Source organism: Podarcis cretensis, assembly GCF_951804945.1.
Source record: "Podarcis cretensis genome assembly, chromosome: 1".
NCBI lineage: Eukaryota > Metazoa > Chordata > Lepidosauria > Squamata > Lacertidae > Podarcis > Podarcis cretensis.
In genome coordinates this window covers 130,541,296-130,567,073 of record NC_137170.1, presented here as the reverse complement: position 1 = coordinate 130,567,073, position 25,778 = coordinate 130,541,296, and the positions used below count along the sequence as shown (strand labels likewise).

The following is a 25,778-nucleotide window of genomic DNA, read 5'->3' as shown; positions in this document are numbered from 1 at the left end:
AGGAAGAAAATAGCTTGCTTGGCCTGCCCTGATTTAAAATATATTTTGATATTGTATCCTCCAGATGTTTCTGTTGGAAAGGTAAACACGGGTTTGGTTTTAATGTGTCCCTGGATATATCAGTACCAACGGGTGATGTTTACACATTTGGATCTGGCCTGCTGACCAGCACCCTTTGCGCAACAGTGCTGTTAACTGCTGTTAACTGAACCTCTGCTCCAATTCTCGACTTATATCACAAGCACGACCTATCTGCAAATGAAGCTCTTTGAAAGAGCGGAACAATGGGAGGATGTGGAAAAGAAAATGTGACACATAATCTTATTCACGGAGTGCTTGAGGGCTTGGAGGGCAAGATGCTAACTTTATGGATTATGCTCTGGTTATCTCCTGCTTGGACTACTGCAACATGCTCTACGTGGGGCTACTTTTGAAGGTGACCCAGAAACTACAACTAATCCAGAATGCGGCAGCTTGACTGGTGACTGGGAGTGGCTGCCGAGACCACATAACTGAAAGACCTACATTGGCTCGTTTCTGAGCACAATTCAAAGTGTTAAACGGCCTCGGCCCATTATACCTGAAGGAGCGTCTCCACCCTCATCGTTCAGCCCGGACACTGATGTCCAGCTCTGAGGGCCTTCTGGCGGTTCCCTCAGTGCGAGAAGTGAGGTTACAGGGAACCAGGCAGAGGGTCTTCTTGATGGTGGAATAATAATAATAATAATAATAATAATAATAATAATAATAATAATAATTTATTATTTATACCCCGCCCATCTGGCTGGGTTTTCCCAGCCACTCTGGGCGGCTTCCAGCAAAACACTAAAATACAATAACCCATTAAACATTAAAAGCTTCCCTAAACAGGGCTGCCTTCAGATGTCTTCTAAAAGTTTGGTAGTTATTTTTCCCTTTGACATCTGAAGGGAGGGCGTTCCACAGGGTGGGTGCCACTACCAAGAAGGCCCTCTGCCTGGTTCCCTGTAACTTGGCTTCTCACAGCGAGGGAACCGCATTCTGGATTAGTTGTAGTTTCCCGGTCACCTTCAAAGGTATCCCCACATAGAGCGCATTGCAGTAGTCCAAGCGGGAGATAACCAGAGCATGCACCACTCTGGAGAGACAGTCCGTGGGCAGGTAGGGTCTCAGCCTGCATACCAGATGGAGCTGGTAAACAGCTGCCCTGAACACATTCCCTGGTGGAATGCCCTCCCATGAGATGTCAAGGAAATAAACAACTATCTGACTTTTAGAAGACATCTGAAGGCAGCCCTCTTTAGGGAAGTTTTAAATGGTTGATGTTTGATTGTGTTTTTAAAATTTTGTTGGGAGCTGCCCAGAGTGGCTGGGGAAACCCAGCCAGATGGGCAGGGTATAAATTGGCATCCCAAAGCGATTTACAATATTATAACATATATTAAAAAAGGCCTCCAGGGGTGCCAACACAAGCCCACTCAGTGGGATATCATCTTCCTCTCTGCCCCCTAATCTCCTGTGTACCCCCCAAATCTGTTATGATTGGAGTGTTAAAGCACAGACTAAAAAAATTCCTATGATCCTCGATTATAAAACCCAGTAAAAAGATATTTTTAAAAAACTGGTGCAAAAGTAGTTAGGAGAGACAGAGAGAGCCAGCAATACTTTTTTCATGGTTCATTGCTGGGAACCCTTTGCTAATTAAATGCCAAAGAGATCATGCAAACCCAAGTAACAAACACTTCTCCAGAGACATTTCTCAGGAAACCTCAGGAAACATTCAGACAATTCTGCTCCACTTCCCAGTGGGGAGGAGTTGCGGTGGACCGCGTGGCCACCCAGTCCCCACCGGGGGCAGGGGACTTTGTCCCCCGTTGCCTGGGGGATCCTGGCCACGTCAGAGCCAACCCGCTGGCCGGTGGGCCTGGCCGGGGCCGTTTAAACCAAGGAGCGAGCCAGAGGACTTCCTCTTTGGCTCGCTTCCTCAATCATCCGCCCTCCCTCCCTATTTGCAGGTTAGGCACTGGCCTTGCTATGGACTTCAGTTGGTCACCTTGGTTGTCCGAGGGGCCTGGTAGGAATTTTTCCACTTGGCAAATTGGCACTGGCCACTTGCTTTTCGCCTACCTCGTAGCAATGGTCACAACTTTGTTAGGGTTGCGGTTAGGCATTGTTTGACCTTGTGCGGGGGAGGGGAGGTGTGGCCATCACCTGCCCCTCCATGCTTAAGGGTATTCCATTAAAGCAGTGTTTCCCAACCTTGAGCCTCCAGCTGTTTTTGGACTACAACTCCCATCATCCCTAGCTAGCAAGACCAGTGGTCAGGGATGATGGGAATTGTAGTTCAAAAACAGCTGGAGGCCCAAGGTTGGGAAACACAGCATTAAAGGAATCCGGGGGTGTTGTTCTAGTCTGAAGCCCGGCTGAGGGCTAGGGCCTTGACACGACCCTGACGGGAACACAAGGGGGAGCTTGAGTTGGTTCGCATCGACAGGGCTCCCCCTACCGGTAGACATTGGGCAGGAGTCAGATATAGTCAGGTCCAATCAATGCCTAAGCCAATACCGCTCACATTCTGTAATTTCAATAAAGTTGTGGCCAAAATTTGCCCAATAACATAAACCTAATATTTGTGTCCTTGTGTGAGTTATTTCCAACGAGGGGGTGGCTGCGGGCTCTCGACATGCAACCAACGCTGCTTGTTCAGATGCAGAAAATCGGTGTTATCCAGAAATACCTGGAGCTGGGTTTTTTAAAAATCCATGGAGTGGGAAGGGGTTTCTAAGTACTGTTGTGGATCCTAACTCTTGAATATGTGAATGACATAGGAATGTTAACATAAAGGAAGGCAGTGTCAATACCAGATCAGGCTTTGAAGAACATGAAATGCTGTTTCAGGCTGCACCAGGCTTGGAAAACCATCTTTCCCCTGCCACACATAGCGCTGTGTGACGTCCTCAGAGACCTAAACTTGCAGGACCTAATAAACAGGTCTCAGGCCAGTAATGCTGTTTACAAGGAGAGATACAGAAAGTCAAGAAGCTATATAGATTTCATTACTGGCATTCTCATATCTTTGGCTCTCCGGATAAGTTTATTAGGGCTGCCAATAAATAACAGCTTAGTCAGCTCTCTTAATAGCTCAAGCGCAACATTGGGGGTGGTTTTTTTTTTTTTGTTCATACAAACTCTTTTCGTCTTAACCCTTTATTAGTTCAAAGTCTGGGAGTAACTATAGTAACCTTGATTGAGTTTAGTTGTTTCGCTCCATAGAAGCTGCTGCTTCCTAGCTCCTAGTGAAGCAGCAAGTAAAACTGTTAGCACATTTGCAAAGCTAAGCAGGGTCCGGTATGGTTTCAAATTGGATGGGGGGGGGGGATTGTGTGTTGCAGGGCGATGAACTAGATGACCCTTGGGACCCATCCATCTCTACAATTCCTTGATTCTATTATTCTATTTGGGCATTTCAGATATATTGAGGCACAGTGGTGTCTTCTTCTCCTTTGACGATCACTCGTAGCCGAGTAAGATTGTCTTCCATAAACACAGTTTTAATATATAGGTAGGTAGCCATGTTGGTCTGCCATAGTTGAAACAATTTTTTTAAAAAAAATCCTTCCAGTAGCACCTTAAGAGACCAGCTAAGTTTGTTATTGGTATGAGCTTTTGTGTGCATGCACACTTCTTCAGATACCAAGCGGGTGGCGCTGGGGTCTAAACCAGCTTGCCGATCGGAAGGTCGGCGGTTCGAATCCCTGCAATGGGGTGAGCTCCTGTTGCTCAGTCTCAGCTCCTGCCCACCTAGCAGTTCAAAAGCACGTCAAAGTGCAAGTAGATAAATAGGTACCACTCAGGCGGGAAGGTAAACGGCGTTTCCGTGTGCTGCTCTGGTTTGCCAGAAGGGGCTTAGTCATGCTGGCAACATGACCCAGAAGCTGTAGGCCGGCTCCCTCGGCCAATAAAGCGAGATGAGCGCTGCAACCCCAGAGTTGGCCACGACTGGACCTAATGGTCAGGGATCCCTTTACCTTTACGGTGCTCCTGGACAGTTTTAACAGTGAGTTCGTAAGTGACTGTGGAGGACAATTCTGGACCCACATGTCCTTCCACAGTGGGGACATTGGTTATCGGATGGGAGCTGATCGCGGTGTGGATTTGCCAAGCGTGCCTTCCTCTTAGCGCGTTTCTCCCTTGCGTCCCTCCAAATACTGCAGTGATTTTTCAACCAATGTGCTGTGACACCCTGGGGCACTGCAGGCAACACTGACCTCTGCCCCTCTTTCTTCCCTTACCTTCCTCTTCCAATGCCCTCTCGCGTCTCTGCCTCCCAAAGGCTTGCCCAGATGTTTGTTGCAGCAGCCCTGGCTATAAGCTCCGCAGGCGAATGGTGCCTCTGGGGCTGGACAAGGGGTCCTGGTTGCCAGGAGCTGAGGCGGCTCGGAGACCAGTGTGTGTGTGTGTCCTGCGGCACCCTCAAGAAAGGGGAGAGAGGAGGCTGAGAGAACACTCCACAAGGGAGGGTGTTTGGAAAAGGGTAAGAGGCTGCCAGCTTGGCAGGCCAAGGGTGACATAACTGGGCTCCTGAGTGAGGGAAACACAGGCCTGGGCACTCACAAAATTGCAGCAGAAATGTGAAAAATTTAAGATTTATGGGTTGGGGAGGAATGAAGAGAACCAAAATGTAGAGATCCTCCCATCTCTAGAGGAGTGATTGATCCTTATCTCACCTGCCTTTGTGTTCTACCACACTGGCTCTGTCAGTATGATCAGAAGACAGGGAAACAAAGTCCTCAAAGATATTTCTCCTTCTGCTTCGCCAAAGAGGCATACTGAGCCAGACAGTAAAACATACTTGGCGTACAGCTGCCCACGATTGCTTCATGGTGTGTTGCAATGCACTTACGGAGCACTCAATTTATCTCTATCGTGTTATGGTGATACACCCAGTGCTTCATAAATAGCTGCCTGTCTTCCAGACTTCAAGACATCGCTTTGTCATTAGCCTGGGTTTGTGTGTGTGTCCCAAAAAACAACAGTGGTACCTTGGGTTACATACGCTTCAGGTTACAGACTCCATTAACCCAGAATTAGCACTTCGGGTTAAGAACTTTGCTTCAGGATGAGAACAGAAATCGTGCTCTGGCGGCGTGGCAGCAGTGGGAGATCCCATTAGCTAAAGTGGTGCTTCAGGTTAAGAATAGTTTCAGGTTAAGAACGGACCTCCAGAACGAATTAAGTTCTTAAGCCGAGGTACCACTGTATTCCGCAACAATCTAGATCTTCAAGATCCAAAAAGCTTTCGCATAGAACCTCTCTCGACACTTAGTAAGTAGCGCACGTAGGATTTTGAACGTCGGAATCAAAAGTTTACTGTGGTTTACCCCAGGTGGACACACACCTGAACTGCCATACCCCCCCCCAAGTTTCCCCAACTTTCCTGCCGCCTCATCCTCACGCCACTTCCATTCCGCCCTACCATGTGCCAGTGATACTTGATGACATCAATTGTTAGAAGAGTACAGTTTCAGTGTACAGGTTCAACGGTAAAAAAAAACCCTGGATGGTTAAGTCCAGTCAAAGGTGACTATGGGGTTGCAGTGCTCATCTTGCTTTCAGGCTGAGGGAGCCGGCGTTTGTCCGCAGACAGCTTTCCGGGTCATGTGGCCAGCAGGACTAAACCGCTTCTGGTGCAATGGGACACCATTACGGAGCACACGGAAACACCATTTACCTTCCCGCTGCAGTGGTACCTATTTATCTACTTGTGCTGGCGTGCTTTCAAACTGCTAGGTTGGCAGAAGCTGGGAGCAATGGGAGCTCACCATGTCACAGGGACTCGCCACATCCCTAGGTTTGGCAGTAGGGCTATTGGGCTAGGGCCTGGAAGACCTGGGTTCAAAACCTCACCCAGCCATGAAGCTCACTATATGACAATGGGGTCATTACTATAATTTTATTTTGGGGAATGACGTCTGCTGCCTGCAGTCCTCTGCCCACTCCAAGTTACAAGGAACCAGGCAGAGGGCCTTCTCGGTAGTGGCCCCCGCCCTGTGGAACGCCCTCCCACCAGGTGTCAAAGAGAAAAATAACTACCAAACCTTTAGTAGACATCTGAAGGCAGCCCTGTTTAGGGAAGCTTTTAATGTTTAATAGGTTATTGTATTTTAGTGTTTTGTTGAAAGCCGCCCAGAGTGGCTGGGAAAACCCAGTCAGATGGGCGGGGTATAAATTATGATGATGATGATAAGGGTACACTGCACTGAGCTCCTCCCTTGACAGGGAAACAAGGTCAGAGTGTGGTTGACTTAAATATTACAACAACCTTTTCCCATCACTCCCTTCTCCCTTCACCCATGTGACCTCCTAGCTACTCCATCAGGTCCGGGTTTCACCAGCTTCCATTAGACTGGGGTCTTACCAAGTGGGAAAGGGGAACCATGGACACACTGATGGGAGAAGTCCAATAACCTCTGGAGGGCCTCACACAATGCTACCCCTGCTCTACTCTACAGGGTGAGCTTCCCCAACCTGGTGCCCTCCAAGAGGTTGTTGGAACTCACGTTGCCCATCATCTCTGACCTTTGCCCATGTTGGCTGGGGCTGACAGAGCAAATAGCAGAGCGGTTAGTTCAGCACAGAGAGGTGTTACATAATAAAATGTCTGGGAACTGCTGTTTTTGCAGGAAGGATTGGGTCATGCTAACCAGTTTTCCCAAAGGTCACACGTCATTCTGGGAAACAAATGGCTATCTTGGCACATGGGGTAGGTCTGGGAGCTACGGAGTCTGGCCAACTCACGAGAGAAGTTCCTCCATTTGTTAAACGAAAAGGCAACGTTATCTTCTTACATGTGTGCTTATCTTAATATCTTTCGATCATTGTTGATGGTTGACGTAAGTGCCTTTAACTTCTGTCAGATTATTCAGCAAGTGTGTGTTCAAGCCTGTTGTCTTAAGCCACCATTTCCTGAATCTAAAACTACAAATTACAGTGGTACCTTGGGTTACAGATGCTTCAGGTTACAGACTCCGCTAACCCAGAAATAGTACCTCGGGTTAAGAACTTTGCTTCAGGATGAGAACAGAAATTGTGCAGTGGCGGCAGTGGGAGGCCCCATTAGCTAAAGTGGTGCTTCAGGTTAAGAACAGTTTCAGGTTAAGAACCTGAACAGACCTCCAGAACGAATTAACCTGAGGTAAGGTAAAGGTAAAGGGACCCCTGACCATTAGGTGCAGTCGTGACCGACCCTGGGGTTGCGGCGCTCATCTCGCTTTATTGTCCGAGGAAGCCTGCGTACAGCTTCCGGGTCATGTGGCCAGCATGAGTAAGCCGCTTCTGGCGAACCAGAGCAGCGCACGGAAACGCTGTTTACCTTCCTGCCTGAGTGGTACCTATTTATCTACTTGCACCTTGATGTGCTTTCAAACTGCTAGGTGGGCAGGAGCAGGGACCGAGCAACGGGAGCTCACTCCGTCGCGGGGATTCGAACCGCTGACCTTCTGATTGGCAAGGCCTAGGCTCAGTGGTTTAACCCACAGCGCCACCTGCGTCCCTACCCAAGGTACCACTGTACAAAGAAAGAAAACCAACTGTTTGGAAACATTTCCAATTATTTTTATTTTTTTGTAAAAGGGTTGCTGTGGTGCTTGGAGCATGCCACCACTCACAGGAGACATTTTAGACTTTGGGGAAACGTTCTTGCCCTCTGTGTCTCCTGAGCAAGCTTAAAAGCGAAGGCTTGGCTTCACTCCGTCTGAAGAAAGTTGCTCACCACCTAATCTGCAGGGGTGGAGTTGCCGAGACTCCAATTCCCATCAGCTCCAGCCAGCCTAGCAAATGGCCAGGGTTCATGGGAGTTGTAGTTGAACATCTGGAAGGTCGTCCCCCCCCCCCCCGCTGTTCTGTCTGATTTCCCTCCAAACTCTGGAAAGCAAAAGGATGGGAAGGGGAAAAAACACAAGAGCCCTTTCAGTGAGGTTGAGTGAAAGCTGCCAATTCCCTCCTCATGGCTTGTAAGATATCTGGTGAAGAAGTATGGTGTCTTGGCATTTGCTGTGACGAAAAGTCCCGTCTTGGGCAAAGACAGGAGATAATCTGGGGGAGAAGTCTATAGAACCAGGTGAAACTCCAGAAATTGGCTATTCCCTTTTTCTGCATTCCCAGGTGCTAGCAAGTGTTAACCAAATCCCAGTGGATGCTTTTTTCACCACAAACTGAGTATGAACTGTATCCTGACCTATTTGCTAGATGCCTTCCCCATTCCGCCCCCAAGCTCCCTCAGTATATTTCATAAAATAAAAAAAAAGTAAGAAGAATTTCAGTGGGACGCGGGTGGCGCTGTGGGTTAAACCACAAAGCCTAGCACTTGCTGATCAGAAGGTCAGTGGTTTGAATCCCCGCGACGGGGTGAGCTCCCGTTGCTTGGTCCCTGCTCCTGCCAACCTAGCAGCTCGAAAGCACGTCAAAGTGCAAGTAGATAAATAGGTACCACTCCAGCGGGAAGGTAAACGGCATTTCCGTGCACTGCTCTGGTTCGCCAGAGGCTGCTTAGTCATGCTGGCCACATGTACGCCGACTCCCTTGGCCAATAAAGCGAGATGACCACCACAACCCCAGAGTCAGTCACAACTGGACCTAATGGTCAGTGGTCCCTTTACCTTTAAGTAGAATTTCAGCTGACTGGAAAGAAACATCCATGTATGTACACACACACACACACACACAAAAAAAGGTACTTTTTTCAGACTCAGTGTGCTCTAAAAATTTATACTAAAGGAAGATAAAGGAGTCCTGCTGTTGAAAATGTTACTGGTTTTCAAACATGTATAATATTGCTTTTTAGATACAGGCAAACTCTCAAAGCAGAATTTCTCGGCCTTGCCTAATTGTGGGGCAAATTACATTTTTGGGGCAGCTGTCTCCAAAACCACATCGATGCCATCCCCAGGGAGATTGTGGTTTCTTCCTCTTAATCATCTTCCGGCTCCTCTTTAATCTTCTTTTTCTTTTTCTTCTTCTTCTCTGAAGTCTGGAAAAAGAATAAGCGTTGTTACCCCTCTACTCCCAATTATGAAATATACAAAATTCAAAATTAGGAAGATTGATTTGCATCTAAGGGTTTTTGGGGTTTTCCTTTGAGATGTGAGCAGCAGAGGCACGGTCCTATTCTGCTCCCTCTTTGCTAATCTCTTTAGACGGAGAGGCTCACGAGAAGCGCAGGAATCCATGGTTACCATAATATGACCCTAATGAAATGAGTCAACAGCACTCAGCAAGAGAAGAGAAGCTTTCATCTCTAAGCATCTCAGCAGAACAAAGCCCTTCTCCCTCCATTTACGGAGAAGTTTAAATGGAGGGAAGATGCTCGCCAATCAAAACACAGCAGCGTGGGCCACACCTGCTTCCAAAATAGCTCCTCCTCGGAACTGCACCACCGGGACCCGGCCGCTGCTATGCGAAGCCGAGTGCACGCATGTCAACACATGTGGCTTGTGACGCACATGAGGCTGAAGAGGGTCGTTTCTGCCCCGGCAAGAGCTCTCTGGTTCGTCAAAGCCTTGAACGGCTCTGCTGAATGAGAGGTTGGAGGGTTGTGGAATAAGACATGGCTACAGGGTACATAAAGGGACGCGGGTGGTGCCGTGGGTTAAGCCACAGAGCCTAGGACTTGCCGATCAGAAGGACGGCGGTTCGAATCCCCGCGACGGGGTGAGCTCCCGTTGCTCAGTCCCAGCTCCTGCCCACCTAGCAATTCGAAAGCACGTCAAAGTGCAAGTAGATAAATAGGCGCCGCTCCGGCGGGAAGGTAAATGGCGTTTCTGTCCACTGCTCTGGTTTGCCAGAAGCGGCTTAGTCATGCTGGCCACATGACCCGGAAGCTGTACGCCGGCTCCCTCGGACAATAAAGCGAGATGAGCGCCACAACCCCAGAGTCGGTCACGACTGGACCTAATGGTCAGGGGTCCCTTTACCTTTACAGGGTACATAAGCAGGCAATTGTCTTTTTTCATGAGGGTGGGCTCCACGCAATTCTGACAGATGCATCAAGGTATTTAGGAAAAGCGCTGTTTCCCCATACGCTCTGACATTCCAGATCAGAGGTCTGCAAACTTTTTCAGCAGGGGACCGGTCCACTGTCCCTCAGATCTCTGGAGGGGGGGGGGAGACTATATTTTTTTGGGGGGGAATGAACGAATTCCTATGGCCCACAAATAACCCAGAGATGCATTTTAAATAAAACCACACATTCTACTTATGTAAAAACACCAGGCAGGCCCCGCAAACAACCCATAGATGCATTTTAAATAAAATGACACATTCTACGCATGTAAAAACACACTGATTCCCGGACCGTCTGCGGGCTGGATTTAGAAGGCGACTGGGCCGGATCCGGCCCCAGGGCCTTAGTCTGCCTACCCATAATATTAAAGATATGTAACCACTTGAAAGAATTAATTAGGCCTAGGACTAAATTAGGATTAAATAAATAAATAAGAACATGTACGATAAGAAAAGTTAGGAAATATGATTATGACTGTGATATGGTTTCATGAAATAATGATATTGGAAACTGCTATATATAATTACTAAGAAATTCAGATGGAAGAGATTAGAGGAAGCCAAGTAATACGTTTATGAAGATGGATTTTAATTAATTAATTAAGTTTTAGATTACGTAGCGAGTTGATGTATTTTATGTTTCATATCCTTTTCTCTCCCCCCCCTTTTATTATTGTTTACTCTCTCTTTTGTTATGTTTTTGTATGAAAAATAATAAATATTATTGGGGGGGGGGAATAGTCTGCCTGCCCATGATCCGAATCATGCAGGTTTTTTAACTCCTGCAGTTCAAACAGTAAGCATTCCTAGTGTGCCCATGTTCATTCAACCCTCCAACAAGCGACTGACAAACCAAATTATGGACGTGCGGCTGCCACAAGTTTTCACTACAGCAGCATACGTCATCTTGGACGATCTGAAGCATGTTACCTCGACTGAAATGCTAGTTGATGGTTCTTCTTCTTCCTCATCCTCTACCCAAGCAGATTCTTCCTGAGCTTTCATCTTTTTCTCCTTCTTCTTCTTTTTCTTCTTGACAGGTTCCTCCTGTTCTTCCTCTTCCTCCACTATAGGGAAAATTATTATTATTATTATTATTATTATTATTACTACTACTACTACTACTACTACTACTACTACTACTACTGTATCCTTGATCCGTAGATCTCAGGGAGGTTCGCGACATCAACATACAATATGAAAACAAAACAAAATGTGTGTTAAAAGTTAGAACGAAAACAAACTAATAATCTCCCCCCCCCCCCCCCGGACACTTAAAAATGCCAACCAGCCAAACTTCTGGAAGAGGAACAGTTTTCACCTGGCACTGAAAGGTGTATAATGAAGGCATCAGCAGAACCTCCCTGGGGAGAGCATTCCACAGACAGGGAGCCACTGCAGAGAAGGCCCTGTTCTCGTGTTGCCACCCTCTGGACCTCTCATGGAGGGGGCACACGAAGAAGGGCCTCAGATGATGATCTCAGGGTTAGGTTCATATGGGAAGAGATGAACCATCAGGTCTGAAAACTCTTTTTTTTTTAATAATTTTTTTATTAAGGTTTTAAAGATTACAGGAAAAAAAAGAAAATAATAACAATCAAAGAAAAAAACAGAAAAAACAATACATATATAAAAAAGAACATCATCAAAAACCATAAAACAGAAGAAAAAAAAATTAAAAACAAGTCAAACCTATACATCACTTGCTTACATTCACTTATTTCCTTGACCTCCTCACACCTCCCATTTTTGTATTCTAATTCAATTTGTTATTTCAGCAAATCCTTCCAACCTTATTTTTATCTTAATAATTTGTCTTAATATACTATAATTTTACATTCTCTCTTTCACCAATTTATTTTTACTTAATCCTTTATGTCGTTTCTACTAAAACCACATAACATCAGGTCTGAAAACTCAAGCGCTGACAGAAGAACTGTCTACATTACTTACAGCAAGTGAGATTGGAAAATATAAACTGTATGAAAACAATAATACTAACTAAAGCCTTTGTTCTTTGAAATATTTGGAAGAAGACAAAAGACTCTCCTGTGACGCACTATTTAAGTGGGATCCGACATTATGGGATAGACCGAGTTGCAGAGATAAATAGTCATAGGGGGAGGCGAGCTCTTAATTTGTTATTATATCTGTACTTCAAGTCCGATTTGGCAAACCTCCCCTGGAAAGACTAACGTTTGGTGCAACTTGTCTGAGAAAATTAATGAGCAAACGCTTAGATTTCATTGGCACTGAGAGAAGATGGTGTCTGCAACTAGAGAAGGACTTTTGGATTGATTCAGCATAAACACCTGCATGTGAGGACGTACTGCAAATAATAGACTTACCAGCTGCAAAAAAAAAAAGGGGGGGGGAGTCACACAAATTTCACACAGAAGTATATTATTGTTCACTTCAACTCGCCTGTGGAAACAACTCAGAGGCCATGAAAGAAGGAAGGAAAACAACAGAGGATTTAAAGAAGGAACTATTGGAAGCTCAAGGCAGTAGAAACATAAGATGCTTGGACCCCACTGAACTTGAAGCATGGGAAGCCCCAACAAAAATTTATAATTTGGCAAAATATTTGGACTTTATCATATGTATTTGTATAATTTGGAATACTCAATGTGATTTGATTAGATTGTTAAAATGGAAAACTTAATAAAAATTATTATATATATATAAAAAAGAAACCTCAAGCACTGACATGGCTTCCAGGTAAAGGTTTTAAATCACAGCGGCATTCAAGGTGCAGAAGAAAGCAAAAACTTAACATTCCAGGGGGATCTAGCGTTAGGGATGGCTGCAGCTCAGTAGAAGAGCTTCTGTCTTGCAAGTTGAAGGGTCCCAAGCTTCCATCCCTAGCATTTCCAGGCAGGACTGGGAGAGACCCAGCTAAAATCCTGTACAGTCACTGCCAGTCAGTGTAGATTGTACTAAACCTGATATGGATTCCTCTCAGCCATGAAGCTTACTGGGTAATCTTGGGCCAGTCACTATCTCTTAGCCTAACCTACCTCAGAGGATTGTTGTGAAATGAGGAGGAATAATAATAATAATAATAATAATAATAATAATAATTTATTATTTACATCCCGCCCATCTGGCTGAGTTTCCCCAGCCACTCTGGGCGGCTCCCAATCAAGTATTAAAAACAATACAGCATTAAATGTTAAAAACTCCCCTGATAGAATAGTTACTTATTTCCTTCACATCTGAAGGGAGGGTGTTCCACAGGGTGGGCGCCACTACCGAGAAGGCCCTCTGTCTGGTTCCCTGTAACCTCACTTCTCGCAATGAGGGAACCGCCAGAAGGCCCTCGGCCTTCTGTATACCATGTACACCACCTTGAGATCCTTGGAAGATAAAGGTGGTATATAAATGTAAGAAATAAAGAAGAAGAAGAAGAAGAAGAAGAATTTATTGAATTTATATACCGTCCTATACACGGGGTCTCAGGGTGGTTCACAGAATAAAATCAAGATATAAAACCACAAAATACATGTAATGGTTGTAAGGGGGTTACTTGTGCGTAAATTGCCTTCGGTTTAGTTTGATTGCTATCCCAACCATGCTTAGGCTCACAGCTCGCCCTCCGTGACCTGTTAGTCACTTGCAGAATCCATCAGTGGGCGTTTCTTGAATCTTTTCCAGCATAAAAGCTGTTTGACACCAAGTCTCCGCCTATGTTCCCTGCGCGGAACTCGTCTGCGCAAGTAAGGGGAAGGCTGGGGCGTGCCAGCGCTCTCTCCACTAGTTTCTGGTGAAGGGTCTCGGAGCCCTGTCGCCAATTCCTCCATCTCCCTCTCTTCTCTACTGGTGTTACGCTGAATTCCTTCCCCCCTGCTGGTCCCCTCTCCGGCATCGCTCTGGAGCCCTGCCTCCGCCTCTCGCTCTGATTCAGTTCCCTGACAATACATAATAAAAATCAAAAACAACCCCCAAAAAACCCACATTTTAAAAGGGCATAGGAGGTAAATCAGGTCAACCAAAGGCCTGGTTAAAAAGGAACATTTTTGCCTGGCGCCTAAAGGTGTATAATGAAGGCGCCAGGCGAACTTCGCTGGGGAGAGCATTCCACAGACGGGGAGCCACTGTAGAGAAGGCCCCGTTCTTGAGTTGCCACCCTCCGGACCTCTCGAGGAGGGACATGAAGGGGGGCCTCAGAAGATTATCTCAGGGTCCGGGTAGGTTCATATAGGAAGAGGCGGTCCTTGAGGTATTGCGGTCCTGAGCCATTTATGGCTTTATAGGTCAAAACCAGCACTTTGGATTGGGCCCGGAAACTAGCTGGTAGCCAGTGAAGTCAGACCAGGATCATGGTAATATGCTCAAACCATCTTATGTTCCCCCAACTCAACTCTGACTCCATTTGAAGAAGGAATGTATCAATATAAATAAGAATTAAGTTGGTATACAATATTTTGGACTATACCGTTCTGTCTTTTGACAAACACTGCCTATTAGACCCACTTATGAATAAAGAGCCTTTGGGTGGAAAACACCCATCGCTTTTAGCCCGGAGGACTGCGGGCAACACACAGCATTCTAAGTACCAAAGCTACAAAACTCCACTAAAAAAGGATGTTTTCAGCCAACAAAAACTAAAGCCTCAGGCTTTGGCAATCTGTCAAGAGAGGGAGAATTGTGAAGCTGAACAGACCATCGCCGTGGAGATTTAGAGGACAGTGGGTGGGTGTGGGCTTGGCACTCGTCCCAACATGGGGAACTCTTTAAAAAGCATGTATCCTGCCTTCCTGCTCTGCATGCAGTCACTCCAGATATGTGGTTATTGACGAGAGCAACAGCATGGCAAACAGAGATGCAGGGTGGCTGTTCCTTAACAGAGTTCTAAATGAGAAAACTCAGACAAGATGGATGCCTTTTTTTCTTCGCAAGCTCCTTTGGGCTAGGAGCCTTTTCCTATGCTGATGACACCCAACTCTATCTGTTGACGGATGGCCAACCTGACTCAGCCCCAGACACACTGACCAGATGTTTGGAAGCTGTGGCTGGATGGTTACGTGGGAGCCGGCTGAAGTTAAATCCTTTGAAGACAGAGGTCCTTTGACTGGGTTGGGACGATATGGGATCGGGGGGGCGGGGGGCAACTCCCATCTCTTGCTGGGGCGCAATTAGTGCCAGCACTGTCCATTAACGAGTTTGGGTGTAATCTTCGACACCTCCCTTTCCATGGAGGCGCAGACTGCAGCTATAACAAAGGTGGCATTTTTTCATCTCCGCCAAGCTAAGCAGTTGGCTCCTTACCTCTCTCGCCCTGACCTAGCCACTGTGATCCACGCGACGGTCACCTCCAGACTTGATTATTGTAACTCACTCTATGTGGGGCTGCCCTTGAGACTGACCCAGAAACTCCAGCGGGTGCAGAATGCCGCGGCGAGACTCCTTACGTGGTCCTCTCCGCGGGATCACATTCACCCGGTGCTATATCAGCTGCACTGGCTACCGGTGGAGTACAGGATCAGGTTTAAGGTGCAGGTTTTAACATTTAAAGCCCTATACGGCCTAGGACCCTCGTACCTATGGGACCGCCCTCTCCTGGTATGTCCCACGGAGGACCCTACGGTCTTCAAACAAAAGCATCTTGGAGGTCCTGGGCCACAGGGAGGTTAGGCTGGCCTCAACCAGAGCCAGGGCTTTTTCGGCTGTGGCCCCGATCTGGTGGAACGCTCTTCCACAAGAGACTAGGGCCCTGCGGGACTTGACATCTTTCCGCAGGGCCTGCAAGACAGAGCTGTTCCACCAGGCCTTTGGCCAAGGCACAGTCTGACCCCCTCCTCTGGCAATCCTCACAGAACTCTAGCCCAAGGAGGAGGGCGGGATATAAATAAAATATTATCATCATCATCATCAACAACAACATCATCAAAAGACCGCAGCAGTCGATTGGCAAACCCAGCCCAGAAGGGGCTGTCACCAATTAAAATGAAAAGGTGGCAATTCGTTTCTGCAAGTGAAGTCAGCCCATCACATTCCTTGCCCACTGAACGTGTCCAGTCCTGGGGGTATTTTTTTGCTGGGAAAGAAGAGTAAGCCGTTTCCCCCCCCCCTCCATTTTGATCAAGGGGTGGGGGAAGACTGTTGTGCACAACAGACAATTAATTATTTTGATCCCTCTACAGTCGCACCTCGGAAGTTGAACGGAATCCATTCCGGAAGTCTGTTCAGCTTCTAAAACGTTCGGAAACCAAAGCGCGGCTTCTGATTGGCTGCAGGAAGCTCCTGCAGCCAATCGGAAGCCCCGTCAGACGTTTGAGTTCCAAAGAATGTTTGCAAGCCGGAACATTCACTTCCGGGTTTGCGGCGTTCGACAGCCAAAACGTCTGAGTACCAGGGCGTGTGATAACCAAGGTACAGATGTATTTGATTTTTGTCTCCCTTCCTCCAATTCTGTTCTATTGTTCCTCCCATTCCACTGAGTTTCCTTTGGGCTTTTTTACTGGGCATTGTAGGAAGTGATATAAATACAAAAGAATGTAAATAGAAAGAATGTTTTTATATGCAACAACAGCTGTAAGAATATTATTGGCACAAAAATGGAAGCAAGAAGAATTACCGACGAAAGAAGAATGGAGGATGAAATTAATGGACTATGCAGAACTAGACAAACTAACAGGAAGGATTCGAAATCTGCGGGACCAGAGATTCACAGAAGACTGGTGTAAATTTACAGACTATTTGAAAAGTAATTGTGATGATCAGACTACGTTTGTAGGTTTGCAAGAAGTTTTGTGAGGTGAATTATTGGAACTATTGCAAAAATGGATAAAGGGGAGGATGGTTAGTTAAGATAATTAAAGGCAATATGAAATTAAGAAATGCATTAGAAGTGACAAAAACGGTGGATCATCAGAGGTGCTGATGGAAGTCCAAAAAAGAAGAAGAAGAAGAAGAAAGATTGTATAAGTTGTGAAGTTTTGTGGTATATATTATAATTTATCTTTTAAAATTAATAAAAATTATTTTTTAAAAAAGTTTCCTTTGGGCTGTTTGGAAGGTACTCCCCCCCCCCCCGCGCTTTAGGGACTTATCCTGAGGAGTTTTTGTCTTTCTCCAAACCTGATTGATCTCCCCACCAACACCAGCTCCACACACACAAGAAGTTTCTTTATGTGGCTCTTGCTGCTTTGGCTACAAAATGCCAGGCACTCTTTCCAGAAGTTTGGAAGAGGCAGAATGGAAGATGATTTGCGGAACCTTTCAAGCAGACTGGGAAGCCCATCAAATTTGTTTCAGGCTACACAAAGAGAGCATAGTGGCGAGTCCAACGGCCGGCAGGGAAACCATTTTACAAAAGTACATTTACACAAAGGAGGTGGAAGCCGATCAAGTGACTTTAGACGCAGCTAAGATTCCAGAGGCACAGCAACTAACCTTTGATTTCTACTATTTTCGCCTTCTTTGCTTTTCCTGGGCCTGCTGCTGTCGTCGTCGTCATCTCCTCCTCGTCTTCCAATTCACGTTTGCGCTTTCCTGGGACCGGAGGAAGCGTCGACTCCCCAGAAGGGTCGTAGGTCTTCACTTCACTTGAATGACAAAAGGAGTGTTATTTTGGTTTTTAAAAAAATGCAAGGAAAAAGCACAAGAACCGAAGATCATGCCCATCTTTTCCTAGCCTGAATGTCTTTGGGCACTGGTTTTCAACCAGCGAACCGTGGGATGTCTTGAAGGATGGTCAAGGGCGCCGTGGACAACACTGGCCTCTGTCCCTCTTTCCTTTTCCCCCTCCTCTGATGTCCTCTTGCATCTCTGCCTCCCAAAGGACTGTGTGGTTGTTTGTTTGTGGCCCTGGCTACAACCTCCCCAGGCAAATTATGCCTCTGGTGCTGGTTACTAGGAGCTGAGGCGGCCTTTCATATATATTTTTTAAAATTTTTAAATGCTTTGTTAATTTTGCAAATAGAAAAACAATCAACAACAATGATCCAAAATCAAAACGAAGAGAAAAAGGAAAAAAAATATTTGTCCAATACACAAAATCATTTAAGGAATACAAACCATAATTTGAATATTCTATACATAAAGTTCCTAGAAAGAAGCTATCTTCGTATTTCTGCTTTTCTCTCTCTCTTTCCCTTAGTCACATTCTTTCTGTTCCTCTATGTTCCTTATATGCTTTTTTGACTTCCTGCTAACTCTTTGCGGCTACTACACTTCTCTTACATTTAAGTAATCTGTATTCAATTATTAAAAAACACACACGGAATTTCCCTTATATCTGTGAAATTAGTCTAGGCACAACAAGTGTTGTTATTGGAACCATATTTTGGAGATAATTTTTAAAGTAATCCCATTCTTTTTTAACCTTGTCTACTGAGTGATGTCTTATTAGTGCTGTCATTTTGGTTAAGTCAAGGTTGGTGTTAACTCGTTTTTCCAATATTCCAACATTCTGGCTGCTGTTGTTGCGTAAAGAAGCACTCTTTTATTTTCTTTTGGAATACTTATTGTTAAAATGCCTAATAAAAAAAGCTTCCGGTTTCTTTAAAAATGTATGTTTTAGCAGTTTGAGAACCAAGGTGCCACTGTACTAGGAAAAAAGTGGTGTTCTCTCCACTATGGGCTGGTATCTGGACTCCTTCGGCTCATAATGCACGAAAGTTGTATTATTAATCTGTATTAAACTAAAACGCCACCACCAAGGTAAGGAAAAAAAGAAGAGAGCTAGCAACGAGCCAAACATGCAACTTGAGACCCAGCTTGCAGCAAGCAAAGCTGCGCTGAGAATATTGAAAATGTTTCCACCAATGCAGGAGACAGTGAGGAAAAATTAAAACCCAAGCATTTGGGAAGCAAAAGAAAAACAAAACAAAACATACAACTACCAACCTCTTGTGCTGATATTTGTCTGCCCTGGCCAAGGCTTTTCCCGTGCCACTTATCCGTCTTATCTGAGGGGGAGAAAGACACAGCTATGAGGAAGAAATGACTGATGATAAAATGTTGGCACAACATCGCTAAGAAGAATTAAGGTTCTCATAAGAAAAAGGCTGGAGTGAACTACTCCTAATAACAGGGGAACCATGGCTCTTCCCTCGCGGAAGAAACACGGGCTGGGCTAAAACAGCCTCCGCAAGCCTGATGTTCTCTAGATGTTCGGGACAACAACTCTCCCCAACCCCATCATTATAGGGTCTGGCTAAGGCTGATAATGTTGTAGTCCAAAAACATCTGTAAGGGTGGGCTGAACTATTTGGATCTCCTTCTACTGGGCGGTTAACAGCAAATCCTAGGATTTCCATGCCTTCTTGTGAGACGCCAGTTCCATATCCCAGAAGAAAAGGAATTAAGAAACAGTGTGGATGAGGGCTGATCAAGTCGAGAGTCAACCACAGCCACCTCGTATATGCAGAACGAAAAGTTCGGTGCTTTGACATTTCCGAAGTCCAGATTCCATGCTGTGTGAATAAACCAAGCCAAAATCTAGCAAGGCTCTTTCCTTCCTTCTCCTGTTGCAATTCCCACCCCTCATGCTTTCAGGAGTTCTCCAAAGTCTAATGTTTCTCCTGCTCTGGATTCTGAACTTCCCACCCCCATAGCTGGGTCATCTTGATAGATCAGTGGGGGGTCACCCACCTGATGCCAGATGGCCCATTTTCTCCTTCATAATGCAGCTTGAGTTTGAGCTGTGTTGCAATGGAAGAGCCGAGCAGATAAAGGTAAAGGGACCCCTAATCATTAGGTCCAGTTGTGACCAACTCTGGGGTTGCGGTGCTCATCTTGTTTTATTGGCCGACTAAGCCACTTCTAGGGACGTGGGTGGCGCTGTGGGTTAAACCACAGAGCCTGGGACTTGCCGATCAGAAGGTCAGTGGTATGAATCCCCGCGATGGGGTGAGCTCCCGTTGCTCAGTCCCTGCTCCTGCCAACCTAGCAGTTCGAAAGCACATCAATGTGCAAGTAGATAAATAGGTACCGCTCCGGCGGGAAGGTAAACAGCGTTTCCGTGCACTGCTCTGGTTCGCCAGAAGCGGCTTAGTCATGCTGGCCACATGACCCGGAAGCTGTATGCTGGCTCCCTCGGCCAATAAAGCGAGATGAGCGCCGCAACCCCAGAGTCGGTCACGACTGGACCCAACGGTCAGGGGTCCCTTTACCTTAAGCCACTTCTGGCAAACCAGAGCAGCGCACAGAAACGCCATTTACCTTCCCGCTAGAGCGTATATAACCTGAAGAGTACGCAACGCCCTACCCTCCAGAGCAGGAGAAAACAAGCTTGTTCCCTCTTCCGTGTGATAGCTCTTGAGATATTTGAGGATGGCTGTCATATCTCCTCTCTCGGTCTCCTCTTTTTCAGGCTAAACGTACCCAGCTCCTTCAACCATTCTTCATAAGGCTCGGTTTCCAGACCCGATAACCTTGGTTGCCCTCCTCTGCACACCTTCCAGCTTCATCACTAGACTCTATAAAGTACTTTAGGCAAAGTGTGAGGACTGCCGCCACCACCGAGAAGCATCCTTTTTGTGAACCACCCTGAGACCTTCGGGTATAGGGCGGTATAGAGATCAATAAATAAAGCATAAAATTGTCTTTCCATGTTTTTGCAGGCTCACCCCTTTCTCCTCCAAGTGCCTTAGCCTTGTCTCGACTTTCAGCCTGTTTTCCGCTCCCATCTCCGCGCTGCTCGAGTCTCCGAGAGCATCGTAACGGATAGTCAAGGCTGTTTTAGCTGCCAGCATTCGTGAGATCTGGAAAGAAAAATTAAATTAAATTAAATACCCCCCAATGAAACCAAGCTGGCGGTTGACTTTGCCCATGGTGCTCCAAGTCATGCCAACACAGGTTAGCACAAAGGGAACTTCTACTCATAGTTTAAGGCAATGATGGATGAATGCTCACAAAGGTCTCCTTTGTTGAAAAATAACAAGCTGCTTTTATAACAGTGAAAGCCTAGGATTTCAAAACAAATACATAACTTTCACCACGACTAAATAGACTCATTGTTTTTCCTTCACTGAAATATTTATAAATCATAAATCAGAATAGGAATACCATAGGACGCCCTTATGTATAAGGCAGCCTCTATTTTTTTTTTTGAACCAAAATTAAGAAATCAGTATTTCTTAATCAGTACCTACAGGACTGCCTCTCCTGGTATGCCCCATGGAGGAGCTTACGGTCCACAAATAACAAGGTTAGATTGGTCTCAACTAGGGCCAGGGTCTTTTCAGTCCTGGCCCCGACTTGGTGGAACGCTCTGCCACAAGAGACCAGGGCCCTGCGGGACTTAACATCTTTCCGCAGGGCCTGCAAGACAGAGCTGTTCTGCCTGGCCTTTGGTTTGGACTCTGTCTGACCCTTATGTTTCCCTCCCCTTATGGTTTCGATTTATGGGCTACAACTAAAAAGAGGCTGCATTTTAAATTGTATTTTAACCCGTATGTTAATTAACCATTTTTTTCTTTTTCTTTTAGATTTTATTCTAATTTTATTGGTGTTAGCCGCTCTGAACCTGGTTCTGGCTGGGGTGTAAAATAATAACAATAAATCATCGTCATCATTATAAATTAGGGTTGCCAAAACCACGGTGGCTGGTTGACAAGAGCAGCAGTGGCAGCAGCGGCACTTGGGGTGGTAGTGGGTTTTTATGCGAGTGGGTTTTATGCGAGTGGGTTTTTATGCGAGCTATTCTTCCTCCTCCTCCTGCTGCTGCTTGAATAGTGGAGCTGAGCACCAATTGCTCAGTGATAGCTACTGAGCGAGTGCTGTCTTTGACTTGCAGGGCCCCGTCACTGGGTGAGCTCAGCCAGAGCCAGCTGGGCTCCCCTCGCTCGCCATGTCCAGGGACGATCGGCGGCTGAAAGTTCTTGAGCTTTCTGGGGGGTGATCGTCCTAAAAGTTGTTAAGCTTCTTTTTTGGTTGGTCTGAGTCGGCAAACCGCAATTCGCGCCAGAACCCTGTGTACCACCTGTGTATAAGATGAGTCCCATTTTTTTGCTGATTTTTTAAAAGCAAAAAAAAATCATCTTATACACAGAAAAATATGGTCTATTGCTACAGGAACAGATAAAAGAACACACACACACACACACACACACACACACATATATATATATATGAGACAGAACAGATAAAAGAACATACACAAACACACACACACACACACATATATATATATATATATATGAGAGAGACAGAAAGGACTTCCATATAAGCAAGGACGGGAATTGAATTCATGAGAAGGCTATCATGAAATTGAAACAACTAGGGTGTTTATTGTTACTACAGTGGTGCCCCGCAAGACGAATGCCTCGCTAGACGAAAAACGCGCAAGAAGAAAGGGTTTTTTGTTTCTTGAGTTGCTTCGCAAGACGAATTTCCCTATGGGCTTGCTTCGCAAGACGAAAACGTCTTGTGGGTTTGCTTCCTTTTTCTTAAAGCTGTTAATACCCGGGGAATCTGCGCTCCGCAAGATGAAGCAACTCGCGGAATGAATTAATTTCGTCTTGCGAGGCACCACTGTATTTATAATATTTCAGCTACATTTTCAGGTTGCCTCTCTTCTTTTGCTTCCAATAATATATAAAAAATAGACATCTACTTGCCGACAAAGGTCCGTATAGTTAAAGCTATGGTTTTCCCAGTAGTCATGTATGGAAGTGAGAGCTGGACCATAAAGAAGGATGATCACCGAAGAATTGATGCTTTTGAATTATGGTGCTGGAGAAGACTCTTGAGAGTCCCATGGACTGCAAGAAGATCAAACCTATCCATTCCTAGGGAAATCAGCCCTGAGTGCTCACTGGAAGGACAGATCCTGAAGCTGAGGCTCCAATACTTTGGCCACCTCATGAGAAGAGAAGACTCTCTGGAAAAGACCCTGATGTTGGGAAAGATGGAGGGCACAAGGAGAAGGGGATGACAGAGGACAAGATGGTTGGAGAGTGTTCTCGAAGCTACCAGCCTGAGTTTGACCAAACTGCGGGAGGCAGTGGAAGACAGGAGTGCCTGGCGTGCTCTGGTCCAGGGGGTCACAAAGAGTCGGACATGACTAAACGACAACAAATATAAAAAAGCCACAAGGCAGAGAGGGTTTGGAGAGGGGTGTCACCCCAGAAATCTGGAAAATACCAAATTTAGACTTACAATGAAGCCTGACTAGAGACAAAGTCAAATGTCGAAAGTCTTGGTTCCTTAGTTACCTGTAAATGCAGGTTCAAGGAATCACAAAGCAACGTGTGTTTTAGAGCACCTCACCTTTCCTTTGTTCTTGGCTGTTGTCTGCCCCACAAGAGAAGCGTGATAGATCAGACCGAACTTGGGTGTGTCGCGTTTAGTCTTCAGTGCTCTGAAGAGCGCCTTTTCGGCTCCCAGGATCTGAACCGTTGACGCTGGGTGCTTAGCCAGGTTCAAGAGAGAGCCTGCGTTAAGAAAAGATGCAACAGGAGTTTGCAAGAATTAGAAGCCTTCGAAAGAGGACTCGGGCAAAAGAACCAAGTTTCAAGCTTTATATACCTGAAGGAGGTCTCCACGCCCATTGTTCAGCCCCGGACACTGAGGTCCAGCTCCGAGGGCCTTCTGGCGGGTCCCTCACTGTGAGGTGAGGTTACAGGGAACCAGGCAGAGGGCCTTTTCGGTGGTGGCACCTGCCCTGTGGAACACCCTCCCATCAGATGTCAAAGAAATCAACAACTACAGTGGTACCTCAGGTTAAGAACTTAATTCGTTCCAAAGGTCTGTTCTTAACCTGAAACAGTTCTTAACCTGAGGTACCGCTTTAGCTAATGGGGCCTCCCGCTGCCATGTGATTTCTGTTCTTGAGGTACCACTGTATCTGACTTTTAGAAGACATCTGAAAGCAGCCCCGTTTAGGGAAGTTTCTAATGTTTGACCTGTTATCGTGTTTTTAGTATTCTGTTGGGAGCTGCCCAGAGTGGCTGGGGAAATCCAGCCAGATGGGCAGGGTATGTATGTATGTATGTATGTATGTATGTATAAATAAATAAATAAATATTGGTACCTCAAGTTAAGAACTTAATTCGTTCTGGAGGTCTGTTCTTAACCTGAAACTGTTCTTAACCTGAGGTACCACTTTAGCCAATGGAGCCTCCCGCTGCTGCCGGAGCACGATTTCTGTTCTCATCCAGAAGTGAAGTTCTTAACCCGAGGTACTATTTCTGGGTTAGCAGTCTGTAACCTGAAGCATCTGTAACCCAAGGTACCACTGTATCTGACTTTTAGAAGACATCTGAAAGCAGCCCTGTTTAGGAAAGTCTTTAATGTTTGATCTTTTATTGTGTTTTTAGTATTCTGTCAGGAGCTGCCCAGAGCGGCTGGGGAAATCCAGCCAGATGGGCAGGGTAATAATAATAATAATACTAATACTAATAATATAAACACCAGCCTCTGAATGGCAATCTTGCAGAAGAGAGATGGTGGCAAACCAATGCTCCTTCACTTGTTATTGAACTTCCATCTACAGGGCCACAGGTTAGCTACCCATGCTATAGAAGCCGATACATACCGGTAATCTGTCAATCGGCAGTAACATAATTCAACCCAGGTTATTCTGCCTTGCAAAATGATACCAATAAACGAGGCATTGGTTGGGTTTTATTTGGGGGAGGCAGCTGAGGAGAAGGAACTACAGCAGAGCCCAGAAGTTGTCTCAGAAGAGGTAGTGACTAGGAGTTGCCTTCATGTTTCGAGATGAAATCAAGCAAACTTCAGGACAAAATCATCACCGACGACTTCTAGGCTTCTATTTCACAGTCACCAAAAGCCTCTAGGTTCACAAAGCCGGTCTTGGTCAATGGACTTGTGTCCTTTTGTTGTTGCGAAGTGAAGGACAGTTAAGCACAACACGCCCCCCCCCCCATTGCGTCAAACTTACCTGCGTGAGCGATGAGTCTCGCTCCCACCAGCTCTCCCACCATGACCGTGAGGTTAGGTGCGATGGCCATCATTCTGTTTTTCAGATAATCGTACAGCTGTGCTCGATAGTCCGATATCTCGATTACCTGAAATATGAAACAGGGATGGTCAAGGCCTGCAAAGGGGAGCCGCTAAAGGAATTCAAGGAAGAAAACCTGGCAAAGGTGATTTACAGAAATTTGAGTTCTCCTAGCTAGCATTTTGTAAAGAAACATCGTTTTTCTGAAAGAAATTCTACAAAGCGGTGTATAAAACGTGAACATGTTTTTTTTTAAAAAAATCTAGCAATCTGAGAATGCATTTAACAAAATTATGGGGGGAACCAGGGGGGAGATGGGAGGCGAGATTCAACTCTCAGTGTGTGAATGGAAGATTGAGATAAACGAGATAAAATGATAAAGAGCTCTACAGAGATATATATAATTGTTTTTTATGAGAAACATGAGTATTGTATTTTATGTTTTCCTTTTCTATATTATTCTTTTCTTTTGATATATTGCCTTTTATTATCCTTCTGTAAAAGAGTTTGGATTTTATTGCTTAATATGCTAAAAACCTCTCATAAAATTCTAGACTGAATATTTAACAAATGTCTAAACCATACACTAAAAACCCAAGAGAAGTCCAACGCCGAGGGCCTTCTGGCAGTTCCCTCACTGCAAGAAGCGAAGTTACAGGGAACCAGGAAGAGGGCCTTCTCGGTAGTGGCCCCCGCCCTGTGGAACACCCTCCCACCAGATGTCAAAGGAAAAAATAACTACCAGACTTTTAGAAGACATCTGAAGGCAGCCCTGTTTAGGGAAGCTTTTAGTATCTGAAGGACTACTGTATTTTAATATTTT

At 45.7% G+C, this 25,778-nt stretch overlaps 2 protein-coding genes across 2 annotated transcripts in view; both read right to left on the bottom strand.

Annotated features, from left to right (window-relative positions):
• The window catches only part of KIAA2012, a 176,296-nt gene that overhangs the window by 15,135 nt on the left and 135,383 nt on the right, over positions 1-25,778 (bottom strand). The window lies entirely within an intron of this gene.
• The window catches only part of NOP58 (NOP58 ribonucleoprotein), a 35,618-nt gene continuing 18,564 nt past the window's right edge, over positions 8,725-25,778 (bottom strand). The window contains exons 9-15 of the mRNA XM_079979070.1: positions 24,896-25,022; positions 23,260-23,423; positions 20,616-20,750; positions 18,892-18,953; positions 17,437-17,588; positions 10,969-11,105; positions 8,725-9,007 (exon numbers count right to left, since the gene is read on the bottom strand). Coding sequence (XP_079835196.1) covers positions 8,948-9,007; positions 10,969-11,105; positions 17,437-17,588; positions 18,892-18,953; positions 20,616-20,750; positions 23,260-23,423; positions 24,896-25,022 — 837 coding nt within the window. The 3' untranslated portion in view covers positions 8,725-8,947. The remainder of the gene's footprint in view (positions 9,008-10,968; positions 11,106-17,436; positions 17,589-18,891; positions 18,954-20,615; positions 20,751-23,259; positions 23,424-24,895; positions 25,023-25,778) is intronic.